At 38.3% G+C, this 27,111-nt stretch overlaps 2 protein-coding genes across 3 annotated transcripts in view, besides 1 other annotated feature; one reads left to right on the forward strand and one right to left on the reverse strand.

Annotated features, from left to right (window-relative positions):
* Rb1 (RB transcriptional corepressor 1) overlaps positions 1 to 27,111 on the reverse strand; it is a 133,094-nt gene that overhangs the window by 24,440 nt on the left and 81,543 nt on the right. The gene's annotated exons all lie outside the window — the stretch shown is intronic.
* Positions 16,659 to 19,029: an enhancer, noted in NCBI's record as "VISTA enhancer mm1341". NCBI's record gives its function as "enhancer in: hindbrain (rhombencephalon)[6/6] | midbrain (mesencephalon)[6/6] | forebrain[6/6] | limb[6/6] | other[3/6]" and the evidence as "EXISTENCE:transgenic organism evidence [ECO:0001131][PMID:17130149]".
* On the forward strand, positions 20,594 to 23,061 carry Lpar6 (lysophosphatidic acid receptor 6). The gene has a single exon (NM_175116.4). It carries the CDS (start codon positions 21,304 to 21,306, stop codon positions 22,336 to 22,338), a length of 1,035 nt encoding a protein of 344 aa, NP_780325.1. The 5' UTR covers positions 20,594 to 21,303; the 3' UTR covers positions 22,339 to 23,061.

The following is a 27,111-nucleotide window of genomic DNA, read 5'->3' on the forward strand; positions in this document are numbered from 1 at the left end:
AATTGAAACAGCTTGGAGGAAGGTTTGAGCCAAAACAGCAACTCTGAACCAGCCATCTAGAGTTTGGAAAGAACAAGGAAGGGTGAGTATATTCAGCAGTAAGTCTCAGAGGCTGAAAACATTCTAGGTCTAGATTAGCTTCCAGGCCTAGGCCTAGGTTAGCAGACAGAAGCAGTGAGTCTCCGAGCAACCATTAGAAGACTAGGAAGCACTGTTGCCCTCCCTCTGTGACAGACAGGGCTAAGGAGCATTAACTTCGGCAGCGCGAGATCCTTTACTCCATTTGGAGTTCTTACTCGACAGTGCTGATACTGTGTGCATGCACATACAAAACCAGGAAAATAAATGACCTCAAGTGTTCCTCCAACATGCATCTTGGCTTTTGATTTTTTTTTGAATATTCACTTATATGTATATTAAGATATATTGGTGATAAAACCAAAGTTTAAGCACATGGTTCATTTATGTTTCAAATATAACTTATACACATGGTGGACTATAATTTTATCAACATTTTAGTTACATTTTTTGTCTATGATATATTACATGGGTTAGCATCATGTTTGGATATAGAAAGTTTTGAATTTAGGCTGGAAAATAGGCCAGAGGTAGAATGCCTTCTTAGCCTGAATAAAGCTGTATACTCTACTTCCAAAAGAACAATAAAAGCTTTGGAAAAATAATATAATTTGAGTAGTCTTGTCATTACTAAAAAATCGAATCAGAGCTGGGCAATGGTGACACACACTTTTAATTCCAGTCACAGGCAGGCAGATCTCTGAATTCAAAGCTACCCTGGTCTACAGAGCTGGCACTGTTAATCTACACAAAGAAACCTTATCTGGAAAACAAAACAAAACAAAATAAAATAAAAACAAAAATTCGAACCATAATTTAAAATTGCTACATAAAGAAAAGCCTTTTTTTAACCAGAAAATTTTTATCAAAACTTCAAAGAAAAGATGTCTTCCTTTTAGTTGAGCTCTTTCTAAATTGAGAAAATGGAAACATTTTTATATCTCCTTTTATGAGTTAGCATACCATAAGAAATTACAGTGATCCCTTGTGTTGTTAAGGGAGACTTTGACACTGGCAGAAACCAGAAACCTGAGGTTGGAGAAATGACTCAGTGATTATAAGGAGGTGCTGCTCTTACAGAGCAGAGGACCCCAGTCAGTTCCTAACACCCATATAAAGTAGCTCACAATCACCTGTAACTTCTGCTCCAAGGGACCCAACACCCTTTTCTTACCTCTGTGGGCATTTGCACATGTACATACATGCATGCAGACACATAGACACACATGTATATGCATAAATAAAAATAAAATAAATCTTAAGAAATAGAAATTGCAATGAAAAAGACAACAAATTCTGAACACATACACAATAATAAAGCCACAATTAATTACATTAAATTCACTCTTAAAAAGAAAAAAGCAATGCCAGTGAAGGATGGTCAACATAAGAAGTCATAAACTGCCGGGCGGTGGTGGCGCACGCCTTTAATCCCAGCACTCGGGAAGAGGCAGGCGGATTTCTGAGTTTGAGGCCAGCCTGGTCTACAAAGTGAGTTCCAGGACAGCCAGGGCTACACAGAGAGACCCTGTCACGAAAAAAAAAGTCATGAACTACTGAGTAACGAGAATGAACAGGGGATACCAGATATAAAACCCTGAAAGTGGAAGACATGAGTTAAGTGCTAACCTACTCACTATGATAAAATGGTAGCTGGAAGCCTAACAGTAAAGAAAAGCAACAAGTCAAATGAACTTTTTTTTTTAATTATTTGATTTTATGTGTATATCTTTTTTATCTGCATGTATATGTTCCATGTGCACAAAGTACCTACGAAAGCCAGAAAGGGTATCATGTCTTTGAACTGGGGTTACAGGTAGTTATGTGCCACATGGGAGTTGGAGGAACAGACAGTGCTATTAACCACAGAAACATCTTTCCAGTCCTCACATGAACTCTTTATCCTCTAAGGTCTGAAAGCCAGGCTACCAGATACCTTGGGCAGTGAGGCTAAAGGGAAATTAGCAACAGGAAGATTACAGAAGTCCACCTAAAGCTAAGCTAAACAAGGCATTTTCCTCTTCTTTTCCTACCTATAGTGATTAAAGAGAGAGAGAGAGAGAGAGAGAGAGAGAGAGAGAGAGAGAGAGAGAGAGAGAGAGAGAGAGAGAGAGAGAGAGATTTGGTGAATATAAAACATAACTGGCTGTCCTGAAGTCTCTAGACAGTATCTAAGAAGAAGCTACTAAGGAAGGCAGCATAAGGGAAACATTATGATCACTAATGTTCCATATCCCAGACTGCTTCCTGTATCCACAGCCTAGGGTGCTTCAAACTATGACCATACCCTCCAGGTATGAAAAGATAAGCATCAAGATATGCTAAGAGAACAGAACTATAGATATTAGCAAACCAAAGGCTTTATAATGAAATTCAATTCATGCAAGTCACCACACAAAAGCCCTCCTGTATAAACACAGTCTCCAGCTAACTTTTAGTGATTTACACATGAATGACAATCAAGTCTTTCAGGCAAGTTTCTACTATGAAAGCGACAAAGTAAAACAAACAAAAAGTATCTTGAAAGAAACATTTCAGAAAAGAAATATAAAAAGAAAACCTGTTGGAGTGATGTTTTTGTATACTTTGTGAAGATGTGTCTTTGTCTTTCCTTGCCTGCCTAAGGCGCCGTCCGATTGGTGAAAATAAAAAGCGTATGACCTATAGTAAAGACAGAATAGTAAGGTGGAACATCTGGGCAGAAAGAGGAACTCGGGGAGCCAGGTGCCACCAGAACACAGGGGAAAAGTCAGGTCAGGGAGAAATGAGAGGTAACTCCCAACCCATGCAACAGAACTTAGATTGTTATAAATGGGATAACTGAGCTATGAATTAGTTGGGAAACAAACCTACTTTTGGGACCAAAGCTTTTATAAATAAATATAAGTCTCCATGTCATTATTCAGAATAAGAACAGGTATACAAAGAACCATGATTACAAAAGCCCAGTAAATTAAGCTATTGAATAGTCCTTTTGAATAGCAAGTTACTCATATCTAAGTAATACATACCCAGATGGTATGTTTTCTTACCCATCTTAATTTCATTCACCTAATTTCAAAAAACATAAGGAACTAGGTTTTCTTGTTTTATTTAAAAGTTTCATAAATTTTATATATATGTATATTTTTGCCTACATGTATCCTATATACCACATGTACATAATGCCTGTGAAGGCCAGAAGACATTATTGGATCCTCAGAGACTGGAGTTACTGATGGTTATTAGCTACAATATAGGTGCTGAGAGCCAAAGCCAGGTGTTCTGTAAGAGCAGCAAATGCTGCTAATAGCTGAGCCACCTCTCCAGTTCTGTTTGCTTTTGAGACAGTGTCTCACTATACAACCTGGCCTGGCCTGAAACTTGTTATATACACCAGTTTGTCCACCAACTCAGATATCTTTCTGTCTCTGCCTCTTGAATGCTGGGATTAATGGTGTGTACCACCACACCCAGCAAGGTTCGCTTTTCTTTCTTTTCTCTCTTTAAGGATTTATTTATTATTATATCTAAGTATACTGTAGCTGTCTTCAGACAGCATCAGAAGAGGACATCAGATCTCATTATGAATGGTTGTGAGCTACTATGTGGTTGCTGGGATTTGAACACAGGACCCTCGGAAGAGCAGTCAGTGCTCTTAATCCCGCTGAGCCATCTCTCCAGCCCAAGGTTCACTTTTCTTAAAGTTCTACTTTGAAAAGTAGAGATATTTGGTTAAGATTATTTAAATCACAGTATTGTGAATTCAGATGATACAAAGATAAGAATTTAGACACTTCGTGTTTAACACAAAGTATAAGTATTTGATGATACTATGGTTATAGTCTTTATAAATGCCATTTCCGAAGAATAACATATCTTTCAAATGTAAACAGAAGCCGAGTTAACTATCCATCCAGAGTACACATGTCTATTTGTCCTTCACTCAGCATCGTCACTTTATATCTCTGCATAACAGGAACCAATCATTCTCAACCATGCAACAACCAAAGCCCACGCCCCTTTCTCCTGCCCTCTGTGCTTGCTCCTTCTTTGTCTCGGATATTCTTTCCCCAGAACATCCCAAGGCTCAACCTACATTATTATTGACATTTGCTCAAACAGCACCTCCAGAGTGAAGCTTCTCCAAACATCTTGTTAAGAGGGTTTAACTCCCAATCCATCTCACGCACAACTGTTCCAATCTTACAGCACTGGCCACTGGTCATGACTTGTCACTATATGTGTTTCCTTGCTTATTAACTATCTCTATTAAAATTCAAGATTCAGAAAAGCATGGGTTTTTACCAGTTCACAATAGTTATTTCTAGTGTTTAAAACTGCTTTGCAAATAGTAGGGGCTAAATAAACATTTATTGAATAAATTAATAGAGTGAGAAGATTAAAGTCCTCCAAATTCCTTGATATTAATTCTATTTTAAAGTAAGGATAAATATATACATATATATACATATATATATGTATGTATTTGTACGTATGTATGTATACATATATGGGTGTGTGTGTATGTATGTATGTGTGTGTATGTATGTGTGTATGTATATATATATATATATATATATATATATATATATATTGGTTTTTTGAGACAGGGTTTCTCTGTGTAGCCCTGGCTGTCCTGGAACTTACTCTGTAGACCAGGCTGGCCTCGAACTCAGAAATCTGCCTGCCCTCTGCCTCCCAAGTGCTGGGATTAAAGGCGTGCGCCACCATGCCCGGCTTTAAAGTACGGATATGGCTCATGTGGTGGTGCACTCCTTTAATCTCAACAGAGGGAGATGGATCTCTGTGAGTTCTAGGCCAGCCAGGAGTTTACCTTGAGTTTAAGATTAGTTACACCTATACAGTGAAACACTGCCTCAAAAAACAAAACAGAAAAACAAAAACCCGAATCTTCTTTCTTACAATCCTCTCCACACAATACTAGCCAAATAATAATATGCATCATAGCCACAAAATATGAGCATGATACTCTGTCCAACAAGACTCAAACGCTTTCATGAGAGTAAAGCACCAAGTAATACGACAAAGTATTCCGTGTGACGGCGAGTAAAAAGAAATCCTTCTCAACAGCAAACCATCAGGCTCTGAACTAAGGCATGCACGTGTGGAGCCCGTATGACAGTGGCCAGCAAACAGACATGCTTCCTACCTGTCAGCTTTCTGTAGTCTAGTGGGAGGAGACAGACAGTGATCTTGCAAGAACTAACCTTGTGATTACAAATTCAGAAAGTGCTCTGAAATAACGGCAAATATCTGCAAAATGAGTAAAGACTCATAGTGGAGGGGAATTAATACTTTAAGGGGAACTGATACAGTGTGAGAAGCAGACATTAAAAAGGGAACAAGGCATAAACGGTCTTGAAAGGAAGTTAGGATGTGATGAAAGTAAAGGATGCTTGGCCACATTTTGAAGAAAGGGAAGAGAAAGTTGTAAGTGAATGAGGAAGCACAGAAGGGCAGTTCAGAAGCCAGGGATAAATATGCTTGCACTGCTGAAATGAGGAGACATGAACTGTCCATCAATAATGCTATGATTAAGATTTACAAATAGGCTAAGACAAACATCCAATGATTAAATGAGCACAAAGAATCCCTGCCTCTTAAATGCGCTCTAGGCCAGAAAATGAAAATCACCAGATTTCTGCCTTGGGAATCTACCAAGTACCCTACGCATGTACACACACACACACACACACACACACACACACACACACACACACTCCTACAATGGTAAATGCTACATCAAACTACTCTTAGAGGCCAAGTTTTTAACAATAGTTTCCTTCTAGTACAGTATTGTTACTAAACGAAAATAGAGCAAGCTGGGTATGGTAGCACACATCTGTAATCCAAGCACTCAGGAGAGTAAGGAAGAAGGACAGAATCTGAGCTATCCTGGGCTAAGAAGTTCCAGGTCAGCCCAGGTTATACGGTGAAGTAAGGCCCAATCTCAGTAAATAAATAAAACTTAAAAACCCGCGCTATGGTCTAGAGGTGTGACTCAATGACACAACACAGACTCTAGTTAACACACCGGAACATTCATCTCATTGGCCTGGGTGTCTGTTGCTTTACTTCCTAGATACATGGAGTTCACAGGATTTTATAAACCATGTAGTTTCTCTGAAATTAAATTACTGTTAAAATCTATGTGCCTGTGGTTTGTAAGCCCCCAGTCTCAGTATTTTATTTGTTGCACTAACAGACTTTGATATTTTAACAGGAATTCTGACAACTGAATCATTACTTTTAAGGTCAGACCTTGGAAGTTTAGATTATGCTTAGAATGACTGTAAGAGTCTTCTTCACCATTTTTTTAGGGGGTTGGTGAGGGAGGTTCGAGACAGGGTTTCTCTGTGTAGCCCTGGCTGTCCTAGAACTTGCTCTTAGACCAGGCTGGCCTCAAACTCAGAGATCCACCTGCCTCTGCCTCCTGAATGCTAGGATTAAAGGTGCATACTACCACAGCTCAGTATCTTTCCCACTTTTTAATTATAAACTTTGACTATTTCTTTGAAATATTACAAATAATCTTAGCAATACAGATTAGAGTTTAAAGTTATATATAATTTCTTTCTATGATAACTATGTTTTTAAGACTTCTGTTTATTAAGAATAGAATAGGGATGGTTCAGTGGTTAAGAGCACTGGCTGCTCTTCCAGAGGTCTTGAGTTCAATTCACAGCATCCACATGGTGGCTCACATCTGTCTATGGGATCCAATGCCCTCTTTTGAGGAGCAGATGTAAACAAAACATAGCTTGAGAGATGTCTCTACTTCCCCTTGACAAAACAAAACAAACTATGTATCGACATATCATTAATTTGAAATGATGGTTCTTTTTTGTTAAAGTAAAGCATAGAATTAATATTGAATCTGGTCAATCATAAATTCTTTTACAGCAGATCATGTTAACTCACAAAATACTTTGATGACTATGGTTAATAACACAAAGGAATCAGGCTTATTTCTTTCATTAATAGAAGTCTACCTTCATGATTCTCTCATATTTAATAAGAATACATCTACTACATGTGAGGTTTCATGCTATTTTATATACATTCCTTCACTTAATCCTTATATGTCTATAACATAGATAATATTACTCTATGCATTTTACAGGTAAAAAATCAGAGGCATGAAAGTTAGCATACATGCACATGACTAGTAATCGGTTTGAACCCAAGGCTACTGGATTCTAAAACCTGTGCTCTTAGTGACTCTGCTAGGATACAAGCTATGCTCTCTGTCCTCTCTGTCCTCTCTTCGCCTGTTGTGCAGCTTTTAAAACCATATTTCTGTCCTGTTATCTGCCCTACCTGCAGTTCTACCTCTCAGAATCTCATCAATCCATCATCTGAAAATGGCAAGACAAATAACACATTAATGGAAGCCCCTACCATATAAGATACTCTAAACAAAAGCTTTGGTACTGTCACATTTGGATCTGGGTTATGTCCCAAATGTTCATGTTCAAAGCTTAGTCTCCAGCCTGTGGCACTATTGGAAGATGATAAAATGTTTAGGGGGTGTGGCCTAGTGGGAGGAAGTGAGGTAACTAAAGGTGTGATCTTGAAAGGGCTATTGCAATCCTGGCCCCTTTTTCCCTCTGCTTCCTGGTCAGCATAGCACAGCTTCCTGTGTTATGTATTTATGGCCTTGATACTCTGTCCAACAAGATTCAAAATAATGGAGATGCAACCTTTTAAACCATGAGTCAAAGTAACCCTTACTCCTTTAGGTTGATTTTCTCTGGTACTTTGTCAGAGATTTAAAAAACCTAACATAGGTACAGAATTTGCACATAATCAACCATCAGTAACTCTTCCCAATGCACCAACTGTAAGGCATGACTGTTTTACTTACATTGTTTTATTTCCTATAAAACTCTAGGAGAAGATACTGTATCTTTTACAAAAGATGCAAATTAGCTAAGAGTAAACTGCTAGGCCTAGTAAGTGACACAGCTGTTCTCACCTCAGGGTAGAGGGACTCCTATGAAAGAGGAAGGAATTCCATGGTAAGCCAGGAAGCACTCTCCAGAGCACTAGGAGAGGCCAGGCCAGGCCAGGCTCACTTGTGACAAACTTCTAGCTAAAAGGTCTCATGACAACTATGCAGGCATGCTGAGAACCAAGATTCTAACCTATGAACCTTTGGTGATGAAGCCAAGCTATGACAAATGAGACAATATGTATAAAGTGCTTTAAATGGTACCTGGTGTTGGTATTAGCAACAGGCTTGGCAGATCACCTCTGAACCCAGTAAAGTCACCCACAGGGGACAGGGATCCGTGCAGTGCATCTGTTGCCATGGCAATTGTATCCATTCCCAGAGTCCACTTCCCACCTTTACCTTCAAATGTTTACATCACAGCCTAAATAAAAGGCAGACCCTTCCTGGCCTATGCACCTTTTTCTTCTCTCTCTTTTCCTCCTTTGTCTCTGCTACCCCCTTTGTTTCTGCCTCCACAATAAACCAGCCACGTGGAACTGCATTAGCCTGGTATGGTCTGTCCAGACACAAGCCATGATTCTAACACAACGCCCAGCACATAGCCCTTAAGAAAGAAATGATCAGGGCTGGAGAGATGGCTCAGTGGTTAAGAGCACTGACTGCTCTTCTGAAGGTCCTGGTGGCTCACAACCGTCCGTAATGAGATCAGATACCCTCTTCTGGTGCATCTGAAGACAACTATAGTATATTAAAATAAATCTTTTTTTTTTTAAAAGGAAGAAATGATCAGTTCCACAAAGCTAAAACACAGATTGTATAATATGGTAACAAACTTACTTAAGGATATCTAAGGAGGTGATGAACAAAGCATAAATAAGACTCTAAAAGGATCTTCAAAATAAAATTCCGGGGTCTGATATATGATGAATATTCAGTAATACTTTTAGAATATTAGCAAATAACATAGATACATTGTAAAATAAGTTGAATACAGCAAAGCACAAATAAGAGAGCTGATGACAAATTTGCTGTCTAGCTGACAAAGCCTACAACCTTCACAGATGGCTTCCAGGGTCAACAAAGAGCTCTAACAGTGATTCTTTACCTGTGTATTATACAGATCACACTCCCTGAACTGTGCCAGGATTAGTCTGTGTAACCATGGCATATGGCAACAGTGACAGCATGTGACGTCTAAGGTTAGCTTATTAGAAACTGACAGTTTCCGCCTTCACATATCTTGCTTCTGGAGTAGGGGGAACAAGCTGCCATATACCAAGCAGCTATGGAGAGGCCACGGCTAAGCAGTAAAGCCTCTGGCCATCAGCCAATGCCATCAGCCATGAGAAAACCTCAAAGCCAATTCTCCCATTCCAGTAAAGCCATAAGCTAACTGTGAAGCTGCCTGGCAACTTCACGATCTCTCACGAGAATATAGGAGCCAAAACCACACAGCTATGGTGCTTCCTGACCTTCAGAAATTCATATGATAATAAATTTAATTATTTAATTAAATTATTTAATTATTTAATTGCCAATAGATAACTAATACCTCAGCCAATAACTAATACAGGTAAATTTTGATTTTTAAAAACACTATGAAGGAAGATGTAAGACACTGGTCTTTTTCTCTGCAGCACTGTTGCTACCCAGCACTCAGGGAGCAGCTCTCTCCAGATCAGGCAAGTTGCATCATGACATTACTTATCTGGCTAAACTAACTGTCAGCATAATTGTCCTCTACACATTCGTTGCTTTGGTACCTAATCCTGTGAAGGAAACCAGATTCTCACTGTCAGTAAAGTTAGTGTGACTCTCATCAAATAAACAATACTGTCAGAAAAATGGAAGCTCTAAGTGCATTCTAAATGACTTTCCATAATTAGCATGCATTTCTAAAGCAAGCACAAACTCCTCCAGAGATTAAAGTATGTCAACACTATTCAAACAAAATGCTCCTAAAAGAGACCTGATTGCCTAAGTAAAAGTGAAGTCTCCAGTGCTGGTAGAAACACTAACAATGGGGAAGTGATGGTAGGAATTGCTATTGTTTGCTGGGTGTTTTAAGGAATATTATTGGATCTACATTACAGGAAATGTTTTTGTTCTACCCTAAGCCAAGTTCTAAAACTGTTTTGCCTCACAAACAGAAACTAGGATAGAAAATAGAAAACTTCTGGTGTTGGCCTTTCTGCTAGTTCTTTTCCATTTATTTCTCTTGTCATTTAATGCTAGATGCTCTGTCAATCTATATACTACTAGAGCTGCTGTGTGGCTTTAACCATAGCTATATATTTCCAGATATGCATTTAGGGCTAAAGTACTCTTTCAGATTCCAGGCCCACATTTCAAATTGGATACTAAAGATTTCCATGCGAATATATGACAAACGTCTCATCTCTAACATGTCTAAACACGAGCACGAACCCTCATTCCCTGACCACTAACCAGCTCTGACAGTACTGTGAGGGTAGCCATGTCTTCAATCCCCTGCTCTCTGCTCTCTCCACCTTGACAATTGTCCTTAGGGATGCTGGCTTCATTCAGCTTCTAAACTCATGGTTCATTCCTTTAGCATATCTGTGTCTGCTTCCTGTGGACTGCATAAAGTAGCTTTGCTTTTTATCTACTATGACAAGATTGTTTTAGACTTATTTTATGTATATTAGTATTTTGCTTGCATGTATGTATCAGAACCATGTGTGGTGCCAGGTGTCCACAGAATTCAGAAAAAGGCATATTATCCCCTTGAACTGGAGTTATGGATTACTGTAAACCACTATGTGGGTGCCAAGAACTGAACCACTATGTGGGTCCTCTGGGAGAGCTATAAGTGCTCTTAACCACTTAGCCATCTTTCCAGTTCCTGTTCTGTTAAGATTTTAATTGGGTCGTTCTTAGACTATCTGCATACAGCATAGTTACTGATAGTATCTTGTTTTATCCCATCTATTCTTTGGTTCCTTTGGGCAAAGGCACACACGCAAAAGAAACTTAATATAGACAAAAGTTTAACAAAACTGAATTCACCTAGAGGTGGAATTCAAAGGTAGAGCATATGTTTGGTGTCAACATGCTCTACACACACATACACACACACACTTACTTTTAAAATTTTTTAAATTACATCATCACCAGATTCCATGTTACTCACTAGTAATTGTTAATTGTTTTATTTAAGGCCACTCAATTTTTTTATGACACTCTTAAATTTAAGGCTCATCTAGTGGCAAAACTTCTTGTCAGATTCATCTCCAGTGATACCATGAAGTGCTCCCTGAAAAGCCCTTCCTTTTTTCTCTTCTTTTCTTTTCTTCTTTTCTTTTTTTTAAAAAAAAAATACTATTATTTACTTATGTGCATATATGCATGTATCTGGGCCTGAGGTCAGAGGCATCCTCTGGAGGCAGAGTTATAAGCAGTTTGAGCTGTCTGATATGAATTCTGGGAATTGAACTTGGGTCTTCTATAAGAACAATACATGTTCTTAACTACTAAGCTATCTCTCTAGGGCCTGAGAAGCCCTTTCTATATTACAAAGCAGGGAAACAGAATCCAATACTCTCCTTTAAATTGTACATTTTCCTTAGCTTTTACCACTTCTGATCCCAGACTGTTTATTTTACTGAGTTCATAGTGAATCGGAATGATTTTTAACTCTTTTGAGACAACAAAGCATACCTTCCTACTTTCCAAAAGTATCTAAATGTGCATTCATATAAAGAAAAGCATGCAGGGCAGTGGTTGTGCACGCCTTTAATCCCAGCACTTGGGAGGCAGAGGCAGGCAGATTTCTAAGTTTGAGGCCAGCCTGGTCTACAGAGTGAGTTCCAGGACAGCCAAGACTATACAGAGAAACCCTGTCTCAAAAAAAAAAAAAAAAACAAAAAAACAAAAAACAAAAAACCAAACCAAACCAAACCAAACAAAACCAAAAAACCCCAAAAAAGAAAAGCATATGACTATATAACCATAAATTTATGTAAGTATAAATTTTTATGCCAGTCTACAGATGAAAATATTTCACAGGCAACATTCTGGACATATCTACAATAGGTACTGAGCCCTAATTAACATGCATTTTCACCTCATATATTAACTCATTCACTTCTCATATTGTTTAGAAAAAAATTGTAGTTAAAAATCACTTTGAGCCGGGCGTGGTGGCGCACGCCTTTAATCCCAGCACTCGGGAGGCAGAGGCAGGCGGATTTCTGAGTTCGAGGCCAGCCTGGTCTACAAAGTGAGCTCCAGGACAGCCAGGGCTATACAGAGAAACCCTGTCTCGAAAAACCAAAAAAAAAAAAAAAAAAAAAAAAAAAAATCACTTTGAGAAATTCATGGTAAGAGACAGTTTAAAAGATGCATTAGAGGCAGAAGAACCTCTGTGTGTTTGAGCCCAGCCAGGTCTATGTAAGAAGTTCTAAGACAGCCAGGGCTATGTAGAATGACTTTGTTTCCAAAGAAAGGAAGGAAGGAAGGGAAGGAGGAAGAGAGGAAGGGAGGGGTGGTTTTTAAAAATCATATACAAAAAAGTGTTTCCTTCCAAACCTTATCCCCTTATATGAACTGAGGCACATGTGCTTGTATTTAAACACATTTATAATATACACGCATATACAAAGTAAATTTTTAAAAAAATTCATTCTTAGGGAAAAGCAAACATGCAATGGAAGACATCACGCTAAGCAAACATGCAACGGAAGATATCACACTAAGCAACTCAGTGGATCAGAGAAAGGTAGTCACAGGCTCAGGTAGCTCAGCGTGGCCAGGGAATCAGAACACAGGAGGGCAGGCCAGGGGTTGTTTCTAAAAGGCAAACAGAATCAAAAGGTTGATATAAAATTAGACTATCACGTTATCATGGAGAAAGGACATGGAGGATACTGATATAAAATCCTGAGCGTTGGGCTAGAGCAATGGATCAGAGGTTAAGAGCACTGACTATTCTTCCAGGGGACCTGGGTTCAGTTCTCAGCACCCACATGTCAACTCACAACTGTCTGGAACTCCAAGATCTGACACCCTCACACAGACATACATACATGCAGGTAAAACACCAATGAACATAAAAATAAATTATCTAAAACAAAGATTAAAGGAAGAAAAAAGTTCCTGAGTGTTCATTCAAGCATAGCTGGGACAAAATACAGTTAATAAATGCTACAGATGACGCTGGTGTCAGGGAAATTGTACATAGAACACAATGGAGTATCTTAGGGCAATAGAGTATAGCCAAATCACCAAAGAGCAAAAGAGAAAAACTTAATGACTAAACAGGGAGAAGTCATGAGAGATCTGACTTGTAATGAAACTATTAACATGGGGTGATTTGTAGGGTGATGGTAAGGGGAGAGGGTCTCTACATAGCCTTGACTGTCCTGGAATTCACTTCTTTGAACTATTAACAGTTTGATGAACAATGTAAGGACCTTTCTTCATTTATCAGATGTCATGCAAAACAGAACTCGGAAGTAGACATGCTGAATGTATCAAGTGGAGGTGCTATCAATGATCTTCCGATGGGCAGTGGTGGTGTAGGCCTTTAGTCCCAGCTCAGAGGCAAATCTCCAAGTTTGAGGCCAGCCTGATCTACAGTGTAAATTCAAGAACAGCCTGAACTACACAGAGAAAGCTTGTCTCAGAAAAAAAAAAAAACAAAAAAACAAAAAAACAAAAGAAAAGAAAAGAAAAGAAATTTCCAGCCAGGGGTGTTGTGCCACCTTTAATCCTAGCACTTAGGAGGCAGGGGTAGGTGCATCTGAGTTCAAGGGCAGCCTGGCCCACTACAGAAAAACCCCTTCTCAAAAGAAAACAAAACAAACTTGTACTAGAAATTTCCAATTGCTGTGAAAATCTTTAGGAGAGAAACGATGAATTTATGAGAGAAAACTGAAAAATATAAATTAGAACAGCCTTTCAGTGATAGGCCAGCTAAAGTTAATCCCCTGAGATATGCATAAGCCAGTTTTATTTCACATCTGTTGAGACTTCCCCGTCAGCAAAGTCCTTGGTCCGTTTCTGAGCTTTCTTCAGGGAGCAGTGAGAGTGTTTTTCACATGTCCACAAAATGCTTACTTGCTGACCCCACCCCCAATACAGACTCAAAACCAATAAATACAGGTTTTTTGTTTTATTCAGTGCTGTTCCCAGAGCCTGGAAAAGCAGCTGGCACTGAGTCAATACTGATGTTGAATAAACAAAATCAGTGAACAGATGGAGAGAACATAAGCAGGAAAGGTTATTTTTTTTGTTTTGTTATTTTGTGGTGCTGGGGATGGGGCCTTGGACACTGAGCAACACCCTTACCCCGGCAGGAAAGACTTTTAAAGTACATGTCCTGTTTTCCTATGTTTGTGATCAGGACAACAACCCAGCAACCTTTATTGGTCAGGTCAAAGGGTCCACCTCTGTTTAACTGAAACAAAAACAAAAGGTCAGGCTCTGACAGCATCTCTCCTTCCGCTCCTTTGTTTCTAGCCACCTGAGGCAGTGCTGGCAACATCTGCTATTGATAGGAAACCCTCACGTTTCCTAAGAATTGGAATCTGTTGATTAAAGTAATTGTAGTGTCAGACTAATAAAAGTGCTCCTGGGCCTTTTGCTGTGACTTGGGATGACCAGTGACTCAGAGCCTCACCACACATCTACATCTAGACCTTGGAGTGCTCCTAGCTGTAAAGAGAGAGCCTCTTTCCCTGGGGCTAACTGGATTAAGAGCCCACATGCCTAAAGTCAAATTATATTTCTGGTTTTAATTATATCTGCAATAGAGCTCATGTAATTCATCTTAAAAACATGTCATCTATTTAAAAATGCAATATTCACTCACTTCCATTTTTGGAGGTAAAAACTTTTAAAGATAAAAATTCTATACTTGAGTACTAAAAACTTTTAAGTTAAGGATAAAGTAACGTGCTTATTTAGACCCTCTCTGCTTTTTTGTTTTATATTATAATTTGTTATAATTATAATCTTTAAAATATTTTAAAAGAAAAATTATTTTTGAATATTATATAAAACATAATTTTTTTCCCTTTTTTCCATTGCATGGTGAATAACAAAACCATCTGGTTAAACCTGTATCTTTCCTTAAAAACTTCACACTTTAGATAACTCGTAGCTTTTAGTGCCTTATTTTTATTTGTTTCCCTTTTTGTAGATTTTATTTTTATTTATATGTGACTGTGCCCACCGAAGTCAGAAGGTATTAGGTCCTTGGAGCCGGAGTTACAAGTGAATGTGAGGCAACTGACGTAGGTGCTGGGAACTGAACTAGGGTGTTGTTGGAAAAGTAGCAAGTACTACTAACTGCTTGGCCATGTCTCCAGCCTTTTAGTGATGATCGGATCCAAGCTACCAAACTGGCTAGCCAAGAGTTCCACCACTGTCCTAGGTTCTAGGATGAAGTTCTATTACAACATTAGAGAGCTCTAACTAGTCCAATGTGTGAGGTGCTCAGTAATTCAAATACATAATCCTTCTCAAAAGGCAAGTCTCTGTCTACTGCAAGACCAGCTTCTGTAACCCATGATCAGAACTAACAAACTGTAAACATGGCATCACTTAAGGCATACATGAAGCACAGGAACTCTTACCTGCTCACTAAAAAGTAATGAGAGAAAAACCCATTGCTCTATGTCATCTCACAACTTTACCTGTATCTGAAAGATTAGAATACTGTGGCTTACTGCATCTATACTAGATTTTTTGTTTGTTACTTGCTGTGCATGCTTGTGTGTGTGTGTGTGTGTGTGTGTGTGTGTGTGTGTGTGTGTTTTACAACCAAAATTTATTTCACTTCATTTTGTTTTTAAAAACCATCTATTAAGACAGGAGGGCATGGTTAGGATAGATTTTATCCAAGGCAAAAGTCCAAATTTAAGAACCAAAAATCCTTTTATTTTAAGATTAGATTTCTTTCCATTATGCACAGACAGCGTGTATTTTTTTCACTTGACAAACATGTATAAGGAACTGGGTTCAGTACTTATAAAGTAAGGGCTTGTTATCCTCCCCCCACTGTGCAATCCTAAGACATCATAACTCTAAGTTCAAGTTTCTTCAATTGTAATTTTTTTTTGAAATTTTAAAACAGAAGGCTAAGGTAAAAATTATTCTAGAGATCTAATTCAATATTGCCTTTTTACAACTTTTTACAACTATAACAGAAATTAAATTACTTAATAAAGGTTAGGTTTTTAATACCTGTACTGGCTAGTTTTGTGTCAACTTGACACAGCTGGAGTTATCACAGAGAAAGGAGCTTCAGTTGAGGAAATGCCTCCATGAGATCTAACTGTAAGGCATTTTCTCAATTAGTGATCAAGGGGGAAAGGCCCCTTGTGGGTGGGACCATCTCTGGGCTGGTAGTCTTGGGTTCTATAAGAGAGCAGGCTGAGCAAGCCAGGTGAAGCAAGCCAGTAAAGAACATCCCTCCATGGCCTCTGCATCAGCTCCTGCTCCCTGACCTGCTTGAGTTCCAGTCCTTACTTCCTTTGATGATGAACAGCAGCATGGAAGTGTAAGCCGAATAAACCCTTTCCTCCCCAACTTGCTTCTTGGTCATGATGTTTGTGCAGGAATAGAAACCCTGACTAAGACAATACCAAAGATTAAAAACCAGGCCAATAGGAATCTAGTTTAATTGGTCTTTCCACTATTTCTTACTTCATCCAAAGTAGTTGGAAGACTTTTGAAAGCAACCCATTCTGTTATCATTTACTAGAATTTCATAATCAAATTAAACCCTTATGTCCCAAAGCATTCCCTGTACTGTTCTGATAAGAATTTAGGGTGGGACTATATTATTTAGTATTCCTCAAAGAACAAATAATTTTCTGTATATTCAGATGTGAAAAGTATTTGGATTATACTAATGGGACTACAAAAGGACTCATTTTTGTGAACTCTGGCTCTAGAGCTTTCAAGACATGCTTGGAGAATCTCCTTTGTTTTCTGAGACAAAATGATCGCCTGTGTAGTTCCTTGAACTGATTATATAGCCCCCTAGGCTGCTTTCAAACACTCTCTTCCTACCTTAGCCAGTGGGGTGCTGAAATTATAGACACAAACCACCAGACTGTTTCTCCCCCCCAGAGACCTCATAGTCTCAAGGTCTGGGGTGTGGGGGTAGGGCGGGGAGGCTGGTGGTGCAGAGGGGTCATAACTCTCTTAAAGCCAGGGCCCTTACTGCTATCTCTTGGTTCTGCTCCTCCCCCCACATCTGCTTCAGACTTCCTGTGGTTCTACCAGGGCCTCACCAAATTAACTGGCTGGGATTAGGAGTGCTGGAATGAGTCTGCCTTTCCCTGTAAGAATAGAGTCCTGCTGATTTACTGGGTGTAATAAGGAACTTTGACTTGGCCCATTCATTCTGTCTCTTACACACATTTCTTCCTCTCTGTTCCCTCTTCCCCTCTGTGGTACACATGTCTTGTCCAGGCTAGTTTCAAAATTCTTAAACAGTAAGGATAAAAGTGACTTCCTGATACCAAAGAGTGAGAAAGCAAACGTGACACCTTAAACATTCAAAGAATTCAAGGAATCTGAAGCAAATAAAAAGCAGGAAGGGAACTTTGTAGAGCCTAATTCCTTTCTTTTACAGCCAAGAAGCCAGAGTCCCCACAGGAGCAAAGGAAAAGGACTGAAAAGGACAAGCAGAGTTCTCTGCTGGGAGCTCTTTGCACTGCATTTTCCTACTCCCCGACCCCCTTAGAAAAAGATGTATAGTCTCTTTTTATTGCCTACAGCACATGCTTTATTCATGCATAAAGAATCTACACTAGTAAAAGACAGTCTAGATTCCTTCTAGATTTTTCTATAGAGAAAACCCTTCAAGTGTTTCAGGGATTTGTTTTGGAGAATAGCAGATAGTTTTGGAGAATAGCTAGCAAGGCTTGAAATCCTCCTTCAAATCTGCTTCTTGTGTGCTCTGAGTCATGGTGTCTCAGAGTTCCAGAAAGGTAGGATAAAACCAGGGCCCAAGGAAGGAGATTTCAAGGGCCCTGGAGTCAGATCCTGTGCACTAAAATGGTAAACTTTACTCTGCACTGAACCATATATAGTTAATCTACCAACTGATAATATGCTTAGCTAGAATTGTAGTTTGACATTTGATGCTTTTCCTAAAACAAAGCTAATAACAAATGTCCTTTCGCAACTAAGTATTTTTGTCAACAGGAAAGCACACACATGGATACACATGTGAAGATCCATAGTGCATTTCAGAGCTGAAAGGAGACTTTCCCGGATACTCTTATTACATAAAGGCAACACATACACAGTTCTAAAATAAAATGTATCAGATTCCTGCCATCATAAACCTTCCTTTGTGTCTCAGACTACCATATCGTTTTTATTTTACCACTGTGTAAATAAATTATTATTTAAGATTTTATTTTAGTTAACACTTATTACATTTAAACTGAATAATGTTTAGAATGGATTTGTTTAGAATGGTGTTAGAGTTTCACTTAATCACTTGCTGGGATGCTGGAGTCTGAGCACAGGGCCTCCTACATGGAGCTCCAACACTGTTCCAACCTGCAAATCTTAAAGTAAAAACCTTTTGTAAGTTTTTTTCCCCCCTGTGTATGAGTGTTTTGCCTTCTTGTATGTCTGTGCACTGAGTGCACGCAGTGCCTGCAGAGTCAGACGTGGGTACTGGATATCCTGGGACTGGAGTTACAGACAGGACTGAGCTGCCATTGGGTGCTGACAATCAAACCTGGGCCCTTTGAAAGAACAGGAAGTACTCCAAAATGCTAAGACATCTTTCCAGCATGCCCACCTAGGTATAAGGATTAAAGGCATGTACTACCACGCCCAGCAAATTAGTAACCCTTTTAGACAGACTTTCCTCTACAACTCTTTTTCACTAAGGTATAATCTACATATCACAACATCCTAAAAATCAGCTGACAGTATATTTTACTTATTTATTTTAAAGACCTATTTATTTTTATGTGTATAAGTGCTGGCCTGCATATATGCATGTATATCACATTCATGCATGTTTTCACAATGAAAGTAAACATGGACAGTACCAGGACATAAAACGATTATAATTTGTAAAAATGACAATAAGGGGGCTGGCAAGATAGCTCAGAGGTTAAGCACATTGGCTGTTTTTCCTAAGGTCCTGAGTTCAGTTCCCAGCAACCACATGGTGCTCATAACCATCTATAGTGAGATCTGGTGCCCTCTTCTGAACTGTAGGTGTACATGCAAGCAAAACACTGTATACATAATAAATCGTTTTTTAAAATGACAATAAGGAAACTTAAAAGTGGATCACTCAAATTTTATATTTTTCCTAAAATAACTATTAACAGAAAAGTTTCTTCATGGAGAAGAAAATGTTATTAAGTGTCCCTTTTTTCATTACTGCACTCAAAGTTCCCATCTTCCAATAGGAACACATTTGCATCTGTTTTCCACACCAAAACCAAAGCAAAGAAGTTCAGACCCTCAATCTTTACCGCCTATAAGACTGTATTATTTGATCATAGATGACTTCCTAATCAAAACAATAAAAAGATTATAATTCACCATCAAAAGTAATCAAATTTAAAAGGTATAGAACACATGATACATGCTCTTAAGTATACATCTTAATATGTAAACTAAGGTGTCTATAGAGAAACTTGCTCTGAAATGCCTTCACTGACCCCAAATGAAGGGTTTCAGCTTCAAATTTAGAGATGAAAGTAGATCTGGAATATACCCCAACACACAGCCAACATGTAAAAGAAACTGAAGGGAGAGACGGAGGAAAGGAGAATAAAATCATGGAAACTACATTTAGACAAACAGTAGAACTGAGATTCTCTGCTGTAAGTTATTTCAATTAACTCAGAAGGGGGGAGCCCGTTTTACAAAGCACACTTTCCCACTATGCTTATATTAAGTTGTGGGCAAAAGACTGACACTGTACTAAAAGTAAAAGTTTTGGAGTACTATTCTCACTACTGAGTTATAATCCTCCGGGGGGGGGGCATACTTAATGTAGTCTTTGGTGTATTAAAATTGAACTAGCTCTAGAAAATTAGTTTCAAAGAAAAATGTTAGAACATTATTTATCAAAAACTAAAGAGATCCAGGATTAAAGCTACTCACAATCATGCCAATTAAGTTAAATGCTGGAGAGCAATTAAAAAACACCAGATACTAAGAGAAGCAGGACTGCCTGCCTCAGTCAAAGGCTTTATATAAACTCTTAAGGTTCTGCCTTCAGGCACAAACAGTTCTTTAATGTGCCACTCATATCGCCTACATTTCAATTTATAAACATATATACACCCATCTGCATTTTATTTCTTTAAAGAAGGCAATATCCCAACTACAAGAGCAATAGAAGAGAAAGAATCTACCTTATGTTTCTTTCTTTCTCTTACTTATTACTAACTAAAGCAAATCAAACCACTTTGGAGAAGTTGTCAGAATCCCCGGAAAGCATTTTGGCATAAAAAGAGTTAACACCCAACTCAGCTGGGCAGCCAGTGACCATTTGCAAGCCTCCTAGGTACATTCCCAGCAGACACATTATCAGATTAAAGGAACTGCAAACAACTGGGTTGAAGCCTTCCTTTGTCCAAACCCAGCCTCTTCTTCCTGTGATGTCATATTACAAATCTGGGAAGGCTTTCTTGCTCACTTCAGAGACAGCCCATCTCACAATACAGCTGGCAACCTCCGAAAGGCCTCTCCATTCAGCAAGCGCGAACATGCTTAGGAATTTATCTGGGATCCCTTAAACGACTGCCTATCGCCGTCCGGAATCAATGTAGAAATACAAAGTTTGAGAATAAAAAGAAGGAAGAAGTACCCGAGGACGACGGGCGGACGGACGCACGGCGAGTGTTTGTGACTGAAGTAAAGCTGGTTTGGACCCTGGCGGCTGAAGCACAAGTTTCCACGCGGACTGGTCTGGTCCGACTTGGAACAGTTTTTCCTTACACTTTCAGCTTTATGGGTTGGCTTCCTTGACTGCATTTTCTGTCAGTTAACTAAACTCCAGACTCATGGATTTTCTCGACCAGAAAATCAGACTATTTTCCTGAATAATCTACTAGAAACTTTTACGGAACACATTTCATGTTTCCTTTGAAGAGTTAAGAGAAGAAAGTATTTGTAAGAACAGGAAAAGAAACAAATACTTTGCAAATAAACTGGCTGCTGCTGTGACCACATCTGAATAGCAAAGGCGATCGATCAAGCGCTGCGGACAAAAGGCCTCCTGTAAGCTGCACTGCCTGACAATGGTAAGCTCCAATGGCTCCCAGTGCCCTTATGACGACTCCTTTAAGTACACTCTGTACGGGTGCATGTTCAGCATGGTCTTCGTGCTTGGGCTGATATCCAACTGTGTTGCGATATACATTTTCATCTGTGCCCTCAAAGTGAGAAATGAAACTACAACGTACATGATTAACCTGGCAATGTCAGATTTACTTTTCGTCTTTACTTTGCCATTTCGGATTTTTTACTTTGCAACACGGAATTGGCCATTTGGAGATCTACTCTGTAAGATTTCAGTAATGCTGTTTTACACCAATATGTATGGAAGCATTCTGTTCTTAACCTGTATCAGTGTAGATCGATTTCTGGCAATTGTCTACCCATTTAAGTCAAAGACTTTAAGAACGAAACGAAATGCAAAGATCGTTTGCATTGCTGTGTGGTTCACAGTGATGGGAGGAAGTGCGCCTGCAGTTTTCTTTCAGTCGACCCACTCTCAGGGGAACAATACCTCAGAAGCCTGCTTTGAGAACTTTCCAGCGGCCACATGGAAAACTTATCTCTCCAGGATTGTGATTTTCATTGAAATAGTGGGCTTTTTTATCCCTCTCATTTTGAACGTAACTTGTTCTAGTATGGTGCTAAGAACTTTAAATAAACCTGTTACATTAAGTAGAAGCAAAATGAACAAAACTAAGGTTTTAAAAATGATTTTTGTCCACTTGGTCATCTTCTGTTTCTGTTTTGTGCCCTACAACATCAACCTCATTTTGTACTCGCTCATGAGGACACAGACCTTTGTTAACTGCTCTGTGGTGGCGGCAGTGAGGACCATGTACCCGATCACTCTCTGCATCGCTGTTTCCAACTGCTGCTTTGACCCTATTGTTTACTACTTCACCTCAGACACAATTCAGAACTCAATAAAAATGAAAAACTGGTCGGTTAGAAGAAGTGACTCCAGGTTCTCTGAAGTTCAGGGCACTGAGAATTTTATCCAACACAACCTACAGACCTTAAAAAATAAGATATTTGATAATGAATCTGCAATATAAGCTGCCTGACTAAGCCACTGGGACTGCTCCGTGTTCAACTGTGAAAACTGTGTTCTTGGGAACTATCTCTCCGGCTCCAACAGAAAATATTTTTAAAGGAAGTTTGTGTCTGATGTGTTAAACATTAAAATATATTCTATTCTTGTATGCACGCCATTTTACTTTCTTGAACCACTTTAACGTGTTTTTTCCTCATTAAAAAAAAAAAACTCCATAAAGTTAAGGTCTAAAAGCAATTATGATTTAAATAATGTGATATATCTGTACGTTTAAAATTTTGTATATCATGAAATGATTTAATCAGAAATCTGTTAAATGGTTTTATACTGAACCGAGATGTTGTTTACGGAATAGTTTACTAAGTAGATTTCACTTATATTTTATTTTAGATTAAAAGTACTTATCATGCCTTAAACTGTAAACAGTGAAGAAAACCAGTTTGAACTAGTCACACAGTTTTAGAGCATTTCCTCCAAGAGACTACTGCAGTTTTCTGCATGACATTTTATCTTTTTAGGCAACTCATAAAAAAGAAAAGGTATCTAACTATATAGTATATTTTGAAATTACTATTTTGATTTATATTCTGGCTGCAACACCCAATTTCAAAATGATATATAGTATAAAAACTTAGCATAAAGAAACTAATGAAATGTTATCTTGCTAGGTAAATTATTTTGAAAGTACAATAAAAACCTTGTATTTTCAAGAATGTTGGTCTAGAAATCACCAGGACAGTGAAGTGCCTGAGTTTTTAGAATGTGATACATAGCTAAGATTTTTTTTTTTACTTCTTTTCCTCTCTCACTTTAGATCAACTACAGAGTGCCTGAAAATGTTATTTCAAGTGGAAAAAAAACCTTTAAAAATGTTAAACGTATAAAGTAAAGACATAGTTCTTTACATAGAGAGCAACAAATCTAGAAAGACAAATTACTAAGCACAATTATATTTTCATTATACAAAACAGACAAAGGCATGGCTTTGAGACAGAAAAATACCAACTACATCAAAACTTTCATTTTCCAACACATCCTCTTCTAATTTAAGGCATTTTGCAAAGTTTTAATTTTAGAAAAATGATATACATTTGAATTCAGTTAGCCTGTATGGTAAAACAAGTTAATCTTTCAAGTCTGAATACAGCATGAACACACACACACACACACACACACATATGTATGTATATGTGTGTTTATGTATGTATATATATATATGTATACATATATATACATATATACATATATATATATATACACACATATATATATGTTTGTTTGTTTGTTTGTTTGTTTTGTTTTTTGAGACACGGTTTCTCTGTATAGCCCTGGCTGTCCTGGAGCTCGCTTTGTAGACCAGGCTGGCCTCGAACTCAGAAATCCACCTGCCTCTGCCTCCCAAGTGCTGGGATTAAAGGCATGTGCCACCACACCTGGCGAACATATATTTTATAATACATAAATTTACTTTTTTCTGAGTTTGGGCTGCAATGATTTTTGACAAAGCATAGTCATTTTCTATCTTAAATAAGTCTCTTTGTAATAAATAGCACATACATGGATGTTTTCTTTCAATACCCATGTTTTTTTATAGGTAAAGCTAAATGAAAATAAACCTGTAACAAAAAGCAAACTAATGAAAAATAAGCATATCCTAAGAGATGTATATGTTCCACACACATACACACACTGTGAAGTTTACTTCAGTTGCCCTATAGTTCCTGTACTTGATGTCACTCCAAAAGAATGAGATGCATGTAGCAGTCTTAGATATACACTGTAGAGTTGAAAAGCAGTGAGCAGTCCACTGATCAAGAGGAAAGGATCATGGAGTTCTGCATTTCTCCGAACTTTCTATGTGCAGGGTTCATGAGAAAACCCTAAGGAGGAATCTCAAGGCATGTGTCTTACTTTAAAGTCCTAGAAAGGCAGTCATCAAATAACCGTCACTACTAGACTCAGTGGAGAAGATCTTATTGCCCTTGTCTGAACAACAAACATGAGTCAAAAGTTTTGTAAAATTCTTTAAATTTTTTGTTTTTTCAAGACAGGGTTTCTTTGTGTAGTCGTTGCTGCCTTGGAACTTGCTCTGTAGATCAGGCTGCCCTTGAACTCAAGAGATCTACCTGCCTCTGCCTCCTGGGTGCTAGCATCAAACGTATGCACCACCACTGGGCAACTTTGGTAAGATTCTTAACAAAGTGTCACAATAGATTAAAAAGTTGTAATTTTCTCATGTTGATCAAATATTAAGGGCAGGTGATACAGCCGGTGTACAGAGCTTACCTATATGTGAAGACCCTAGGTTTAATACCAACACTACCGAAAAAGAAATTTAAAATACTGGGTAAATCTTACCTATCTAGACAAAAGAGTATCACAACAAAATGTATGTTATTTTCCTTTTTGAGTAACAAAATGTGAGGTAAGTTACGTATTTTAGGGTTTTCTATTTCCCCCTTACTCACAAACATACATGAAAACACTGAGACTGTAACCTTTTATTACTTTAAAATGACAGTATCAATCCTGCCATTCCTGCTCCTCCTCAAACAGTTTTCAACATCTTCATAAAGGGACAGATGGTAGAAGCCTTCTTTTTACACTGCCTTTCTTCAAAGAAAGGAAGATCAGAGTATTGTCATGGAAGACAGCTTTATGGCACCCTAAAAACTGGCTCCAAACTTAATATGTATGCTGTTCATTGTCTTTCCATAGGGGGAAAAAAAATCAAGATACTATCAAGGTTCTGAACAAGCCTTAATATTTACATTTGAAATAGTAACAATGAATTTGAAGTATAAATCCTAATTATAAGCACTGATCATTAGAGAAATTGGCCACTCGACCAGGAAACAGAAAACAGAAAATGAAGCAGAGTTCATACTTCCAATGCAGAAAGACTAATTTGTGGATGAAACAGCTACAGAAAATGCATTTGGTTATATGTGGTAGAACCCTAATGAACGTAATTTTTTGACATATATTAAATTATTAATGCCTAGAAGAATCTTTGCTAGTTTCTCAGCAACTAAACTTTAATGCTTACAGGCCATCCAACTCCAGATGGAAGGAAGATAAGACCCACTATTTTTCACTATAAATTTAGTTGTTCAATGGAAAGCATGTTATAAAAAGTTCTTACACAAGGACAACATTTCAAAGTAATCATAAAATAACCTGTTTGAACTAGCCTGAAAACTAAATTACCCATTGGTAACATGACTTCTGAAATGTTCAAAATTCAAGGGGAATAATCAAGAAACTTATGGGTATAGAACATATTTGAATTGACAATTACTTGGTGACTGACAATATGGCTCAATCAGCAGTATTTTCTAGAGACACTTATATTCATACAAGTATGAACTCTTAAATTTTTATTTTATCTTACCATTTTTACTCATCTGCTATTTTTCAAAGATGGATTTTTAGTATTGTTAACTCTGTGTGTGTGTGTGTGTGTGTGTGTTTGCGCGGGCGCACGCATGCACTCGCTTAGTTTAGATCCCCTAAAGCTGCAGTTACAGGTGATTCTAAGCACCAACCATGGATACTGTGAACTGACCTTGGGTTCTCTGGAAAAGCAGTGTGTTCTCTTAACCTCTGAGCCTTCTTTCCAAAAGAAAACTTTTTTTTTTTAATAAAAGAAAAATTATCACAACAGGCCAATTATTTAAAAAATTGTTAGGTAACTCCAGAAAAACTCCTCCCCTTATCTATTTGTTTGAGTAGTACCTACACTGAGTATTAATTCATTTGGTTCTAATAATTACCCTATTCTCATTCTCTCTCTCTCTCTCTCACACACACACACACACACACACACACACACGTACATACACACAGATAAAGAATACGAGACTGTCAAATATTCAGTGTTCTGAATGACAACTGCAATGGTGATCTGCATTTTATTCTCCATAAATAATTTTAACATTCTCCTTAACTAACTGTGATATGACCAAATGTATACTCATCATGCTTAGCATACCAAGTGGGTCTTTTCTGAGTGAAGCCCTATGTTATCAACAGATGTAGAAAATTTCCTCCGTTATTATTATTTATTATTATTATATTCTTTCCCTGATTACCCCCTCCCACCCCCCCCCCCCACACACACACACTGATCTTTCTTGGAGAGAAGAATAGAGAGAAAATGAACCAAGTACTCCTTGATACGAAGATAAGAAGTAACGTAACCTAATCCAATAGCACAGAAGTTTCTTGTATTTTCCTTCCCAGGAAAAATTACCTCTGCATTCCTAGCACACTCAGATCTGCTATAGAAGTCTCAGGGTAGCTGTTCCTGCTCAGATTTTCCATTTGACATCAATAGGAAACTGCATGCCTGGGTGTTTATGTGCATACAAAATTTGAAGGTTGAGCTGGGCGGTGGTGGCACACGCCTTTAAACCCAACACGTGGGAAGCAGAAGCAGGCGAATTTCTGAGTTCGAGGCCAGCCTGGTCTACAAAGTGAGTTCCAGGACAGCCAGGGCTATACAGAGAAACCCTGTCTCAAAAAAACCAAAACCAAACCAAAACCAAAACCAAAACCAAAACAAAAAAAGAACCCATCAAAAAATTGAAGGTTAGCTGGTCAGGCATGTATAGATGGTCCCTGACTTACAGGATGCTCACTTACTTTTTAATACAGCATGAAAGTAGTATACATTATGTGGAAACTGTACTTCAAACTGAATTCTCTTTTCCCAGTTAGTAATATGTTCCATGATATCTCTTCAGTACAAGGCAGCAACAGAGTTACAAGC

The sequence above is a fragment of the Mus musculus genome, chromosome 14 (assembly GCF_000001635.26).
Source record: "Mus musculus strain C57BL/6J chromosome 14, GRCm38.p6 C57BL/6J".
NCBI lineage: Eukaryota > Metazoa > Chordata > Mammalia > Rodentia > Muridae > Mus > Mus musculus.

Bases quoted from the DNA above. Each gene is read 5' to 3' on its own strand.
- Lpar6 (NM_175116.4), top strand. From the start codon at position 21,304: ATGGTAAGCTCCAATGGCTCCCAGTGCCCTTATGACGACTCCTTTAAG.